This window comes from Squalius cephalus (assembly GCF_949319135.1).
Source record: "Squalius cephalus genome assembly, chromosome: 19".
NCBI classification, from domain to species: domain Eukaryota; kingdom Metazoa; phylum Chordata; class Actinopteri; order Cypriniformes; family Leuciscidae; genus Squalius; species Squalius cephalus.
This window is the reverse complement of record NC_137140.1, coordinates 21,301,559-21,318,200: the sequence shown is the minus strand read 5'-3', so window position 1 is coordinate 21,318,200 and position 16,642 is coordinate 21,301,559. Positions and strand designations below refer to the sequence as shown.

At 38.4% G+C, this 16,642-nt stretch overlaps 1 protein-coding gene across 1 annotated transcript in view; it reads right to left on the bottom strand.

Annotated features, from left to right (window-relative positions):
- The window catches only part of wnt3 (wingless-type MMTV integration site family, member 3), a 30,204-nt gene that overhangs the window by 5,724 nt on the left and 7,838 nt on the right, over positions 1-16,642 (bottom strand). The window contains exons 2-3 of the mRNA XM_079850514.1: positions 5,938-6,179; positions 329-594 (exon numbers count right to left, since the gene is read on the bottom strand). Of these exons, the coding sequence (XP_079706640.1) occupies positions 329-594; positions 5,938-6,179 (508 nt within the window). The remainder of the gene's footprint in view (positions 1-328; positions 595-5,937; positions 6,180-16,642) is intronic.

Genomic DNA, 16,642 nt, shown 5'->3' with positions numbered 1-16,642 from the left:
TAATATGCAGATTTAGTGCTCAAGAAACATCTCTTATTATTATCAATGTGGAAAACAGGTAAATTTATACATTTAATACATTTCTTTCCAGTTTTTTTATGAAAACATAAAAAAAAAAAAACATCCTGCAAAACAAACCCAGCATTTTGTAACAGAAATGTCTTCAATGTAACATTTGATCAGTTTAATGCATTGTTGCTGATTAAATGTAATAATATATATATATATATATATGTTTTAAATTAACAGTATAGTGTACATATGGAATTATTAATATAAAATCAACATTATTTTTTTAAACGAATTAGAAAGATCACGTGTCTCTTACCATCCGTCCTGCCTCATTGTTGTGCCTGTTCATGGCACTCCGGGCATCTGGTCGGTTCTCTCGAGCGTCGGCAAACTCTCGAGATACCAGAACCCCAAACTCAGCATCTTCACTGCAACCACCCCACTTCCATCCCTCTCCCGGCGGGCCTTTATGATGGGAGTCACAGCCGCACATTGTGGAGGTCCCCTCTGCGCACGAACGGGTCACTGCAAACGCCACTCCAGCTGAGGCAATCGCATGAACAAATGCAGATTCTCTTGTGGCTTGAGAGAAGAAAGAAGAAAGAGAAGAAAGTGATTTTCTTTGATGACATTTGTGTAAACATTTCTTTATGTTCCTATGACTGTCTGTCAGAAGAACCTGGAAAACTTATATGTCTTGGTCCAAAACCTAGTGAGCTGCCTACTCCTGCAAAGACTGTTCTGAAATGTAGGCAACTTAATTATGTTGCCTTTTAAAGGGATAGTTCACCAAAAATGAAAATTCTGTCATTGTTTTTTTCCCCTGATGTTATTCCAAAGCTTTGACTTTTTCTTTATTCAGTGGACCATAGAGATGTTATTTTGAGCGAGGTTATTACTGAAACGGGCAACTAGAGCACAAAGAATTTACAGTATTCTATTACAATAGTGTTCTGATTGGCGCTGCACATCTTGCACTTTACTGTATTTTTATTATCAAAGTGATTACGAGCATCATTGCGTGCTTTCAACGCCATAGTTTCACTTTAGTTCTATACGGTCTGGACTCTGGACGGCATGCTATCCTAACACTAACCAATCAGACCGGAGGTACCGCCCAAAATGCCGCAATAACCAATCAGAAAAAGTCTGTTTTTTTTTAAGTCAAGCCAATCATCGATTTTATGATTTATCATCGCTGTCACGTTCGAGAACTCGAGTACTCATGATCATCAATGGGTACTGCTCTCTACAGGACAAATTGTCTTTCAAGGACAATAAAGTAGAAATTCTGATGGCACATGGAGTTGCTGCATATCAAGAGCATTCCAAATCAGTCATTTATGAGGTTCCACAACGGTTAGGATGCTGCCCTAGAAGTCGTGTAGTTAGACAGCGAGACAGCTCACTCCCTTTTGGAACTGAGCTATAGTCTATCCTGAGGCTCTTGTAAAAGGTTTGAAGGAGATCCCTGCTTCTTTAACTGGTGCCCTCCCAAAAGTCTCTCATCTATCTGTGCTGTGTCTTCAGGGCATGGATCATTTTCTTTGATGAGCTCTGGAATATATTGACGAGGTGTTTGAGTGGTGCGCTGTAAACGTCTCTGACAGCACCGGGACGATTGTTGATCATGTCACTTGTGGCTAATGCAGCCCGAGGTTGCGCTGACGTTGTGTCATCTCAAAGGTGTGCTGGTTTCTCTCTGGATAATGTTTCAGGAGCCCCCCGCCCCCCCAATCTCCCACCAGTCCGAGCCCCGCGGCCACGTGTGTGAAAGCCAGCAATAAGTCTCCGTGTTTGGTTTCTGAAGGCATGTGCTGAGAGATGGAGTTACGCCCCCTTTGAATGTAACAGCTTATTATGTAACCAGACACCATCGTTTCACAATCGCAGCACACTTGCTGTGGCTCACCAGTTCTCTTGGTCTCCACAGGAAAAACTGCAACTCAACCAAACCCAATACAACTTCATCACCCCAAACATTTAAGTGCCTCTAATAACAGTGGTTCTCAGACCAAGTTTGTCAGGGATCAGTAAGGCCTATAATGGTGTAAGATTATCTAAAGGAGCGCCCACACACATGGAATATGCTGTAATGTGGATAATGTGAATTTGTGACCAAAACAGAGTGCCTGCTCACTATGTTATGTTTAGATGATAGTTGTCATGGTAATGCGTGTTATAGTTTTAGTACATTCATTCTGTAAGTCTGTCCAGCAGTCATACTGAGGACAATCTTGGATGTATTTTGTGCTTTCAACTGTTTGTAGAAGTCAGTGAGGCTTAAAACAAGATTGAACACCACTGACTGTAATTGTGTGGACTTTTTTCAAAATACCTTGTTTCACAGTAGAAAAAAAGTAATACAGGTTTCGAATGACGTGAGGGTGAGTTGATGATGACAGAATGTTCATTTTTGAGTGACCTATTCCTTTAAATCCATAATACACTGCCATGAGCTCAGAGAAAAGATAAATGCATGATTGCGATTCAAGCTGCAAGTTGTAGTGATATAGAGTTTCATTTTAATCACTTATTACGTTCTATGATGGTTAGGACGCTGTCTTAGAAGGAAGGCGCCTATGTAGACAGTAGTGCGGCAGCTTAGTTTTCTGATTTCTTGTCAGTGTTTGCTAGCTTTGATATCGTATACCCAAGTATATTATAGAATATTCGTATACTATATAGTAGCCGAAAAAGTATTCATAAAACAGTTTGAGAAAAGTACCCAGATACCCTACTACTTCTGAGATTCTGAAGTGCACATCCAATGGACACTTTACTATCCCATGAGGCCACGGGAAAGGAGATGTGAATATAGAAAATTTATTTTTTAAACAGTTTCAAAGTTCGTTCCTCTTACTCAGTATGTGATTTCGGACACAACACTACTGTACTCTATTTGCTAGAATGCTCCTGAAAATGAACAAAATCAGTATTTAGCAGATTTCAAATGTATAGTCTTTCTCTTCCAGAAAAATATTGATGACTCATCCTGCACTACACAGATTTTTGTCCAATCAGATCTCTCCCTCTAGAATGAGAATGTCCCTAATTAGCAAGTAGCATATTATGGTTCATGACTGTGACGTAACTAACTATTGAGGCCAATCCCTTTGAATTTGTCCCACACAAACTTCCTGTTCCTACAGGAAATGCATGAACACAGGACAGAAAACTGTGTTCATCAAGCAATTTCACAGGGTCTTTAAGACATTATGGACGTCCGTTGATGTCTAGCTGTTTCTCATGAATTTGCAGACTCATCTCACCCCTGGTATTCTTGTTTTATTCTTGCAGGAAGTTCATGTCCGCACACATAGACAAACAGTCCTTTTTAATAAAGGTTGTGTTTGGGCGCGCACCTCTCTGGGTTTGCTGCCAGAAGGAGGCCCAGTTGGTTCTGGCAGGCCCAGCTGGGTTCACCACAACAGAGAACTGTGAGCTCTGGGCCCCAGGAGCCCTGGCCAAGGGCCAAGAAGAGCGCAGCTCCCGCTACCTGCTGGGTCCATGAATCCGCCTTTGTCTCTGTGTTGTCACACCGTATTACCCACACAAAAGGGCCCAGCACCCCGCACCCCATAGCCCAGTTCAGCGCTGCCCAGAGCAGGGGCTGGCATTCCCAAAAAGGAGCAACCCCCCCACCTCCTGTGACACACATACACAAAACACACATACATCTCATACCAGCCACTATGCCAAAATATTCCAAAGCATTTCAAAAATCCAGTTAGGACCCATCGGGCCAATCCGGATGCAGACAGAGACCCTACTTCCTTATCTTCACCTCATACTGTCCATCTCCTTCATCCTCTCCTTATCCCCCTCTTGAGTTCCCCCTGCCTTCCACCTCTCTCTTCCTCCATGATGGGGAAGGATGGGAGATTCCCTTTCAGCCTGCTTTCATGACACAGTCAAAAGGGCGTGTGAATGGGGCGTCCGTGGGAGCCGGGCGGTAAGAGGCACACAGGGATGGCTCATACTGGCCTTCATGCACAGTAGGGGTCGAAGTGAACCCTCTAGCCCTTTTCTATTGCTTGTAATCTCATTTGGCCTCCCTTCTCTTTTTCTCTCTCTCTGTCTCTCCTTCACTTACTGCCTGTTCCTGCTCAGGTCCTGCACTTCGGATAACTGCTTTAGCATCTTAACCGTCCAGAATGTATGTGATTTTGAGTGGGAGAGATCCATTTAGCCATCACGACTGGGAATCGATGTTCTCATTTAGGAAATGATTTAAGTTACTCTTGTCCCCTTCACCTCAATTTTTCAGAACCGTTCACATCTAGAGTATCAGAAATATTCTGGGAAAACCCCACATATGTAATGTCAATTAAATGTTTATAGCAAGATGTGCATGGAAATTGAAAATATTACACATTCTACACTTTTATCTTAAAGAGCTGTGAAATCGCTTGAGCAGATTTATTTTCTGTGTTGACATTTTTCTATTGAAACAGCAAGTTTGGGTGGAACATATTGAAGGAAGTGTTCATTTGTATGCAGGTTTATGTTTAGTTTTTGTCTTTTTATGAAAATGTTTTTTAAGGGTACGTTTACACGACAACGATATGCTTAAAACGGAGAAGTTTTTCTTTTGAGTTTTCCGCGTACAGATGACACCATTTTCAAAACGATCCCCATTCACACGGATCCGCGAAAAGGACTAAAAACACTGTATTCTGCTGCCAGGCCATAGATGGTGATGGAACGCTCTAGACTGAACACGTAATACATGATGCATGATGTCATCGTCTTCAGAGATTCGTGTTTTTGTTGTTTTCACGAAGACCGTTTTCAAAAACTTACAGTTTGAAAACCCGTTTTCAAAAGTTTGCGTTTTCAGGCACCCAAAATACCATTTACGGTGTAAATGAACGGCCAGAACACATAAAAAGTTTTTTTTAATTTTTAATTATTCATGTTCGTCCGTTGTATAAGTGGCAAATAAATTTGGTTGAAGGAAATTACATTTATTTAATTACACGACAGACTAAACTTTATATTTGGTATTAAACATTTAGAAAAATGCATAAACATTTATTAATTTGATTTTCTCAAAACATATAAGGGAAAAATAACCAGTGAAAACCTTAGCTAGCATATCATGACTTTTAACCAGTAGCAATATTAGCTAAGCTACTGATTCTTTTGTCATTTAATTTACGTGTCTTGGAGACTATTTTAGGACATTGACTTATATGAAGCGTGTTATGAATACAGTTTGTTACATATTCTGACTACTAGCATGTTCCTCTATGATTTTGTTTTATTGTCTGTGTAGTTAGAAATTGTACAGTTGAGCAATTAATTAATCCGCTAAAGCAATTCAGTTTACGAAACGTTACAAAACGTTCAGATCTTTCAACTAAAGCTGAGTAATCCTATGGTAACACTTCTCCAATTATCACTATTAACTAGTTGCTTATTAGCATGTATATTACTAGAATATTGGCTGTTTATTAGTACTTATAAAGCACATATCAATGCCTTATTCTGCACGATCATATTCTACATCCCTTTATCCTACCTAATACCTGAACTGAACAACTATTACTAACTATTAATAAGCAGTAATAAGCAAAAGTCATACTTAATAGTTAGTTAATAGTGAGAATTGGACCCTAAACTAAAGTGTGACCTCCTTGAATTACGATGATTACATTATTTTAAAAAATAATAATTAAGCCCAATAATGTCTTGCAGTATTGTCTCTTCATATTTTTAATTAAAATAGAAAATTAAATTATCATCATGATTTTTAAATAGTTCACTTGCCACTAAACCATGATTTACTACTAGCCTGTTGCAACTTCTAGCATATGGTTGACCTCAAAGCAAATACACCTAAAGCAGCTGTGGAATGTAGAACATTTTATTATGGCAATTTAAATACTAACTAGACTGATGTGTGCTGTTAATCCATACCTTTATCAAGTACTGGTCCAAATATGGCTAGATTGTCCTTGATAGTGGTGCAGTTCCACCTGCGGCCACGGAACTGGTGCTGACATTCCTGGATTCCCAGTTTGACTCCCTCCGCTACACTGGGCATGATCTCAATGTAATTGCGGCAGAAGCGCAGCTGTTTTGGCACCAAGCCAGGTATGGAGCCACACAGGATGGGTTGTGATCCTATGGATGAGTACTGCTGCCCAAGGGCCAGGGACCTGAAATGCAAGTGTGAAGATTAGACCCACATCTGGACACAAATCTAATTCTTATACTGGAGGAAAGTTGTTCAGAGCGATTGCGTAATCTAATCTTTTACTTAATGTGTATTTTTTGTCACCGTTATTATGGTTTGTATAGTTTGCATGTTAGTTTAGTAGATTGAATGTTAGTGTTGGAAAGTCGTGATCTAGCCAGTTATTACAGTTATTATTCCATCTCATAGATGATCAGTTATATCCACTGCAAGAGGTGGATTTTTTTCTGTTTGTGGAAAATAGTGAAAGCGTAGAATATTTATGTCTTTGCCGATCCAGTTTTTTAACCCAAATCCTTTGTGTGTGTGTGTGTGTGTGTGTCTGTGTCATTTGATATTTGGCTGTTGTTAGTGTATTCATGTGTGTGGTTGTGTGCAGTAGCTGAGCTGACAGCAGATTCCTTAGAGATTTCCCTCTGCTCCAAACAGTGAGTAGCTCAACGGTTGCACGAACACTTCATAGAAACAGCCTCAATCTATTAGTTATTCCAGATACAATTGTACTTTCACTTTGAAAATTTATTTTATTGCCGTCTTTCTCTGTCTAAAATAAAAATGAAACCACACAATTGTGATTACCTCCCTGTTTTGACAAGCATACTTGGTAAAACTTTATTTTGATGGGAACTTTGCAACTACATGTCAGCTAACTCTCATTAGAGCATTAGTAGGCTGTATGCTTAATATCTGATAACTGCGATGATCCTCCAACAGACATTCTACTGACTATAAGTAACTTATGCAACTACATGTCAACTAATTCTAATCCTTCCAGTCTACTTATACTCTACTAACACTCTAATGAGAGTTAGTAGACATGTAGGTTAAAAATTACTTTTAGTCAACAGAATGTGTTAAAAGGACCATCAAAATAGAGCGAAACTGCATACTTTAATAATAGGTGTAACCCTTACTCTCCTTTAGCACTGTTGCTGATTATCACATATTTTTACATTTTGTGTGTGTGTGTGATCTGTCTGTTCCATAACATATGCAGAACACACGCTCTGACTGGAGCTGTAATAAGTCAAATATTCAGTGTTGTAAATCCTGCCAGTGCCTGGAAAAGATTCAGTTGTACAGCAGAGGAATCTATTAGCTGTTCAATCCTCATTTTCTCACAGACAATGCTATAAAACATATCTGCATGAACCTCTGAACCCAATGACTCCGTATCTGTTAATGTCACATTCTGTAAAGATCATTTAAAAATGTATAATACAAAAGTTCAGACTATAAATTCTGATCGGATGAGCCAATGCCATTCTTTAATGCGCCAAGTACCTGCCAACTGTAATAAGTCTACAGTTTGGATAATGAACTATATTACTATGCAGAAGAATGGTTTAATCTGATTGAGTAAATCAAAATTTGAACAGAGACATCATTATCATAATGCTGTGGCCACAGATGTATAAAACAGCATGTCGTTTGAGGCCCCTCATGATTAAAGTCATAATTAAACGGAAGTAGCAATCTTTTTTTTTTTTTTTTCATATTGTGACGTACATCTTAGTGACACAGATAAACGAAAAAGAAAAAATATAGGGCTCTATGCATTGGTCTTTGGTTGGATGGAAGCAGGTCTGAATTTGCAGTTGATTGTAAAAAACTGGCAGGTTTATGTCGTCAAAATGATTGAAGAAGTCTGTTTCACTGGAAGGTCGGGTTTGACATTTCGATTAAGAATTGTGAGGTAAAATAAATAAATTAACGAAACATATGCACAGAATCATTTTTCACAGTAATGTTATAACATGGATTTAAAAATAGGGTGAATTCAACCTCATCTCACAGGAAAACATCACTATGTTATGAATTTGTATGATGTGTATTGTACAAAAAGGGTCCCAATAAAAGAACTCTTCACTGCCAAATATTATTTCTGTAATTTTTTTCAGACCCTGTGAATTTAAGCAGCTGCTTTGAGTGCCCAAAGACAGTACTCAATGCTTTTATGATGAGATATGCTTCCTGAGAGCTGGCATAGACGCTGTCTTGTGGGCCAAAGGTTTACCTGGTTCCCCCTTCAGGCCAGTGGAGGATCACACCTATTAGAGATCAGCCGCTCACGATGACCTCAGGCCCCCCGCGGGGTGCAACCCTATCACAGCACCAATCTCTCTGACAGATGAGTGTACTGCTGCACCCCTCACACACAAAAGCCCCAGCATTGAAGTCAGAAGAGAAAAATCCCCCTCAGAGGCTTCTCGGCTTCTCTTTTGCTCTCCTCCCTCGCTCCAGTCGTACATTCCCTCTTGTTTGATGTTGTGTGAAACCGTGAACACAGAGCTGGGAGATGTTAACGGGCTGCCAGGAATCAGAGAAGGTGTGAGAGGTGAGTCTTTGTATCAGAGGTGCCGAGAGTCTTATGTTAAGATAACTTGCGTTGTCTCGCTGCCTTTGATGCATCACATGGGTGCGTCACTGCACTGTCAACTTTGTCATGGAGTTGACGTCATAACGCTGATGTTTGTGTCCGTAGGTGAAAGTGGAAGTGTTTAAACTGCTGCACAGGTAAACATTACATGTCTCTCTGTTATATAATATTTAATACTACCGTAATCTATGGTAAAATTGTCAAACACATCCCATAAAGCATTTTTTTTGTCCATCGTCCAACTCAATAATCAAAGGCTCCACATAGTCTAAGATATTTCCGCCAGTATTTCTGCTGTAGTTATGACAGCACTGCTTGGAATGTTGATATATTAAATGAATTAAAGAAGATTCAAGAATAATTCAAATTCAGTATAAACATAGAGTCAGTAAATACAATAGTTATTGAGAGGGGAAAAAAGACCTGACCTGACATTTTTTCTTGAAATTTATTTAAATATATTTAATATATATTAAATACAGTTCTTCTATATTTCGTGTGTTTTTAGGAGTTTAATCTGATTGATTTTGTATGTAATTAAATAATTTTTATCCATAATCAAATGAGGCCCCCCAATGGGCCCCAAATCCCTAGCTGAGAATCACTGTCTTAAAGGGATAATTTACCCCAAAAAGAAAGCTTTCATCATTTACTCACCCTCATGTTATTCTAAACCTTAAACTCTTTACTGGGACACAAAATATGTTTTTGTCCACACAATGAAAGTCAAAAGGGTCCAAAACAACATTTGGACCCCAATGACTTTCATTGAATTGACAAAAACAACAACAATGAGACTTAAAAAAAAAAAAAAAAATCATGTTTCATTTAAGAAAGATAGTCATACTGGATTGGAATGACATGAGTGTGAGTAAATGATGACAGAATTTTCGTTTTGTAGGTGAACTTTCACTTAAAGGAAGAGCAGTGAATCTAGTACGTTTTTCTTTGCCTGTATTTATACTGTGTTTGTAAGCTCCACTGTTTTCCATCCGAGAAGCTATGGTTACAGTATGGCATTTTTATAGTATGTCATTCATTTACTCCACCATGTATTATTCCTATCAGTTTAGATTATTATTTTGTAAGTGTCTGACAGAAACCCCAACCCCTTACATACAGTAGGAACTTACTGGAAGCAGAGCCTGTTTTCTGCTATGTTTGCTGAGTGAGTAAGTGGCATAATTACACATTTGCTTGCAGTGTAACTGTCCATTAATCTCTCACCCATGTGGATGATTAGTGTGTTGGTGTGTGTGTGTGCGTGTTGTGCTGAATGGGGGATCAGTCTTTCTCGGCCGTCTACAGTGTATCAGGTAGACTCCTAATTAGATGTGGATGTGTTTGGTTTAGTTAATTACTAAACCGCATGCTTTGATACAGACCCGAGCGTGCTTACATTGCATGCTTCACGTTCTTAGTGATCTGTGGTTTGTTTGTTTGGGATGTGCACCATTGACTCTGAAGTGGATGAGAAGAGGAACGCGTCAGTGTGGAGGGATTGCAAATGCTTAAATACACACCAAAACCGTTTTGAGGAAAGAAGGGTGCGGCGACACAACCGAGTGGGGAATACAAACATTGGGTTGATATGAGTTGCTAATTTGTCTGCTGGAATCTGCTACTGCAAGGAGACACAGTGAAGCTTTAGAGTCTAGCAGGTGCTTGTCTGAGCAGGTTTAGGGCCTCCTCTAGCCTTCAGGTGTTCTCGCTCACTTTCCGTGCTGCTGGGTGGGTGGTGACTGCAGCGCAAGATGAAAAAAAATGACGCAAGCATTAATGAGCCATTGCAAATCACAGCTACAAGGATTATGAAGTGAGGGAATTCCTCTTTTACACAAAACAGAGAAATGTTCTTTTGTCATTGGCTGTCATTGGCTAAAGATTAAAGGGATTCCCACCCAAACATTAAGTCAGTGTTATGAAAGTCATATTTAATTAAGACTGGGGTTGTCATGATAATAAATGAAATTGTTTTTACATTTTAATTTAGGCTTTTATGCACATATAAAGACAATAAAGCATAAAAGTAAGACCCATTGTACTTCGTTAAAGGATTAGTTCACTTCAGAATTAAAATGTACCCCCACGTCATCCAAGATGTTCATGTCTTTCTTTCTTCAGGCGAAAATAAATTAAGGCTTTTGAGGAAAACATACTAGGATTTTTCTCCATATAGTGGACTTCAATGGGGTACAACCAGGATACAACGGTCCAAATTGCAGTTTCAATGCAGCTTCAAAGGGCTCTACGCGATCCCAGCCGAGGAATAAGGGTCTTATCTAGCGAAATGATCGGCCATTTAAAAAAAAAAAAAAAAAAAAAAAAAAACACTTTTTAACCACAAATGCTCGTCTTGCACTAGCACTGCGATGCGCAACGCATTACGTAATAACGTTGAAAGGTCACGCGTGTTCCGGTTAAAAACTCCATCTCATTTTCTCCTCCAACTTCAAAATCGTCAGACATTGATTTTTCACAAGTGTTTTTCCCATATTTTGAATTATGCATTGCATTGTGTTGTATTTTAGAGTTAAAGGAAATGTCCAGAAACTTACGGATAATGTCCAGCAGAAAATGACCAGTACTGTTTATGTTTTTCTACTGATTTTTTTCTACAATGCATTGACCAGTGCGCATACATAGAGCACATCAGGTAAATGGAAGCACAAATGTACTTGTATGACATGCGAGAACGTATCTTACTGGTTCTCACGCATCGAGCCATTTGAGCTTCCGGGTACCATATTTGATGTGCTCTACGCATATGAGTTGACCAGAGTTTATATGAGAATAAAATTCAATCTGTTCATCATACTGTAAAAAGCTACCATATCTCCAGAAGACTTGGATTAAACCTCTCAATTCAAATGTATTTCTTTTATGATTACTTAAACGTTTTAAAGCGTCAACGTTTTGGTGGAATGGACTTTCAATAGAGGGACAGAATTTGTGTTTTTTCAAAATTAACAGGTCATTCAGGTCTGGAATGACTTGAGCGTGAATAAATGACAGAATTTTTTATTTTGGCTGAACTATCCCTTTAAGTCTTTTGGAAATCTCTGTTCAATATAAAAAAAGTGAATGAGGACGCGAGTTGTCAAGTTCCAAAATGACCAAAAAAACACAATAAAAGCCAAGTACAATCAACTTGGATGTTTGTCATTTCAACTTAAGTTATATTAAAATGACTTTTACATTTTTTTTTGTTGAATCTTGTACAGCTTATAAAAAAAGTTGAAAATAGCCTTATTTTGATGAATTAAAGCAATGTAAAAACATATGTTGTCATAACTTATTGATCATATCATTTTTACAGTGAAGTCTTTAGAAGCCGTACAACAGTTTTGTGTGAGGAACAAACTGAAATTTAAGTCATTAATTACTGAAAAAAGCCCTTGCTGTCCTTGGCATTGTTTTTTGAGTGAAGTAATGATACCCGTGGCCAGGTGCAAAACAAAGCCACTATCTAAGACTGTCTTTAAAACTAGTCTGACCAACTAGCAGTTAGTCAAGGGATAATCAGTTGTTTTTTTTGTCTTCTTTTTTATGTAACTGACTTAAAGTCGGCATGAAAAAGTTGCGATTGTCTTTTCTTCCCTATTGTGACGTATATGCGAGTGAAACAGCTTTTCGAACAAGAAAAAAATCCAGGGTGGGACTTGATTTTGTCCATCAGGAACTGATTGGATAGTTGTGGTTTGCTATTGATGTGATCTCATGTGAGTTACAGCTTGTCCTGTTTTCATGCCAGCAAACACATCATCAGAGAAGAGATGTCTTTGTAAGAGGGAGAGGAAGTTATCTTGATTAAAGATGATGAGGGCATATAAATTATGAGGGCATATGAATTAAAAAAAAAAAATAGTAATGATGTGCATGGATAAATTATTTATAATAAATACTGCAATATTCCATAAAAAAAGGAAGTGTCAGTTTTGATTTCATGGTGACTTTAAAAAAGTTATGAGCACTCTCAAAGAAAAAAAAATGAGATGACTAACTTTTAAGACTATTTATGCAACCAGCCACTGATTAATGAATAAACCTTTCTTTTGGATTGAATCAGTTGAACCAGTTTATAAAACTAGTCTTAATGAATAGTTTGTGAATCAGACTGATTTGATTGGGAAATCACTGACAGTAACAGTGTGTTCCTTGTATAAAATTTACGAATATGATTCATGTGCTAAGTTTTCTAAAGAATTAAATAGTACATGAATTATATGAGCAACTTTTATATTTTTTTCATTGTGCAGTTGTGTCCTTTTGAAACTTCAGTTCTCATCCATTGTAGTTGCATGGAAAAGAGCGACCAGCACAAAAAAACAACAAAAAAAAAAATCCCTTTTCTGTTCCACAGAAGAAAGTAAATCATGCAGGTTTGATTCATTATAAGGGTGAGTAAATGATGAATTTTCATAACAGAATTTTTTTTATTTTTTAGATAAACTATCCTATGAAGCCCCCCACATGACATGCAGGAAACAAATTATAGATATCGTGGCCACAAATTAAGAATTCGTTCTCTTGTTTTAGTAAATCGTGCCCATGATTTACTAATTCGTTCACTTGTTTTAGTAAAATTGTGGCCACGAATTAAGAATTTGTTCCCATGACTAAAACGATGCAAAAACAAATTATTGCAAAGTGGTCACGATTTAGTAAAACGAAGGAACGAATTATTATATCCTGCGCACAATTTACTTAAAACGAGGTAATGAATTAGTCAAATTTGCTGACATGTTAGTAAGTCGTGGGAAGGAATTCTTATTTCGTGGTCATGATATACATATTTTTTCTCCACGTCATATAGGGCTCCGTACTAGACAAAACATATTTTCATGTCATTCTCCAAATGTTTTTCAGCTCTTCACCAGCTTCTCCAAAAAAGTGGGAGATGAGGCACCTGTCCATGACCACACTGCTGAGTGTTCTGTTTTTGTCCAGAGGCAGAAGAAATAAGAAACTCTTTGAACTTGTGAGTTTGTGACATCCGACCCCTTGAGCTCTTGAGGTTGATGCCTTGTTAAAGCTGTGTTTGAGTTCATTACAAGGCCACAGCTTTGGCCTGCTACCTCAGGCCTCAGACAGGTCAGGGAACATTCACCACACATTCCTGGCCAGCTTCTGCTCCTTTTGAGAGCTGCTTGGAGATACACTGAGGTGTGTTTAAATGAGAGATCTTCACATTTAGGCTGCTCATTCAAATATAAAGCTTTAACAATTAAGTTAGGACACTCTCATGTCTCATCACACCTTAGATGTACATCACTTTAGTGATCACTCCCATAAAGCATCACTGCCTGTCAGAGCAGCATGAGCTCTATCACTACTTTGACTTCTCAACAGGAGATTAAAGTCATGGCTTAGTTAAATCCCAAACGTCGGTCTAGATCAACAGCATGTTTAAAGATCCTCTGTATTATTATGTATGAATCTCTGCCCTTCCTCAACTCATACTTGACATTTTAAGACAGGAAGATAAGAGATTTTTGGAAAATAACACATACCTTTTTGTGTCAAATGTATGGAAAGCATGTGTGCCTTAGGCTGGATGACCGAAGAGAGGCTCGGAGAGAGAGAAATGGGGAGGAGAAGGATTAGAGAGAGAATCACCCTGTCATAATCAATTCCTCTTTTGAATGACGGAATATTTGTGTAATTTTACAAACACCTCCAATTTAACTGTCAGTAATATAGTCCACAATTGATTAATTTACAATTTCCCATTGCGCAATACAGTGGGCCATACAGTATATTCTCCATTTCAGTGACTTGTGGAACATTACAGTATTTATGGAAAGTATCACTTTAATTTTCAGAATCATATTTGGAATTTTATCAAATATTCCTAGTTGTATCTATTTCAGTTTAATTATATGCTGCTTTAATTTTGATCAGTTGCCTTATTATGACCTGATATAATTTTCCACTAACTTAAAAAAGCCTTGAGAGAGAGGGAAATAGAGAGAGAGAGAGTTAGCCTGAGGATGGGGCTTTTCCTCATTCATTCTGTCAGAACAGGAACACAAGCTCCATCAACACAACAGTTTGGGTTTTTTCCCGCCACAATTTTGATTGGCATTTCAACTGTTCTGGGCTTTTCAGATTAAAAAAATATCACCCTTGAAAAATGTTCAAACCTGTTTTCAATCTCTTTTCTGTTCTGTTCTTAATGACACCCCATGTATCCTTGCTAGTGAGCGGCGTTGCACTAGAACACAACAACGCACTGCTGCAAATGTGTCATTGATTAATGCATTGTTGGGTGTCTGTTTCTGTGAATCTTTCGTAGGAAGTGCCTGCACCATTGCCTAATACTAACAATTGAAATAACAGATGTTATTTTATGTTGTTTATTTCAGTGAATTTGGAGAAATGTTTTTCAGCACACTTTGTGAGCAAAATCAACTGAAAGCTGCAAATGCTAGCTAGCTAACTTGAGAAGTATACTGAGAGGACAACAGGTAGAAGTTACAAGCATGTGAACAACATTCAAAAATAAAAACCATGATATCCACCTGTAGGACTGTGGACACATAAGTCACAGCAGCTTCCAGATAGTAAAGCTATAATAGCTTTACTGAGGATGAAAGATATGTTTAGATTCTCTTTGGCTAAGACTTTACTTGCTAACTGCTTAGATATGTTTTTCATTAATGTTATTGAAGCTTATAATGCTTGTCATCCTGTAGCCTATTGAATAGGCTATTACTTGTAGGATAAGTTGTCATGAGAGTGGCCTACACGTTTTTAACCAATCAGGAAACTTGGGCAACCAGAGAACGTTCTCTGCCTTGTATACTTGTAAACGTCCTCCTGACTTTCAAATGCTTTTTTTTTCCAGCAAATTTTGTATGAACATAAACATATTAAACAACTAAGGCATACACTAAACAAATTTCAGACATTTGACGAGCAGAAATGGAATAATGAGTCCCTGAACTGAGTCAGTATCAAAAGTAGCAGTCAATGTCTGATGTGTCCACCAGCTGCTTTAAGTACTACAGTGCATCTTATCAGATTTTCCAGTTCTTGCTGTGAGATGTTACTCCACTCTTCCATCAAGGCACTAGCAAGTTCTCAAACACATCTGGGGGGGACATGTGTTTAGACGTGGTTTAGCACTGCAAGGAGGATCAGCTGTTCTTCCTGTCTCACTGTAGCTCTGTCTTAAGCGTCTTACATTACGGACATTGTAGTTTTTTACTCTGGCCACATCTGCAGTACTCATGCCTCCCTGCAGCAGGTCTATGGCATGTTCACACAGATCAGCAGGGACCCTGGGCATCTTTCTCCTGGTGTTTTTCAGAGTCAGTAGAAAGGTCTCTCTGAGTTATTGGAACTGTGACTTTAATTGTCTACCACCTGTAAACTGTTAGTGTCTTAAGGACTGTTCCATAGGTGCGTGTGCATTAAAGGTAGGGTAGGCAATTTATTTTATAAACACTTTGATATACTGGTTGAAACTCTCTTCACATCCTGATAGCAATCAATAATGGAAGTGGTTTGAATATTAAAACATGTACTGTATCAGTTTGCAGTTTACCAATCATTGCATTCATTCATTGCATATTGCATGCAACATGTATTTCCATACCTCCGTACACCCTGTTCGTGCTGACATCACACTTCATCGGCGTGTTCAGTAAGGCTACGCAGAGTTGTAGACAATGGTTCCTCCTGAACCAAAACATCGAGCTTATGCTGCGTTAACATTAGTCGTAACGTAATTACGAGATGGCAACCCATGACGTTATACCCTGAGCTGTTCACATCCTCAGACTCGGATTTATGCGTTGCCATGTCAACACTATCAACGCCGAAGTGAATCTGCAGCTGTTAGGTGGTACAACTGGAGCCCTGTAAGTTGTTTATGTTCATTATTATTGTGATGTTATGTGCTTTGAGACATGAGGTAATTTAATGTTGTCTCTCCCCTCCTGACGCTTTGCAGAATCTGCTGTGTGCGTTCATGTGTTTTGAAGGAGGCATTGCTTTGGAGAAGCTTTAAAGGGAGGGTGGGATCTTATGCTTTCAAA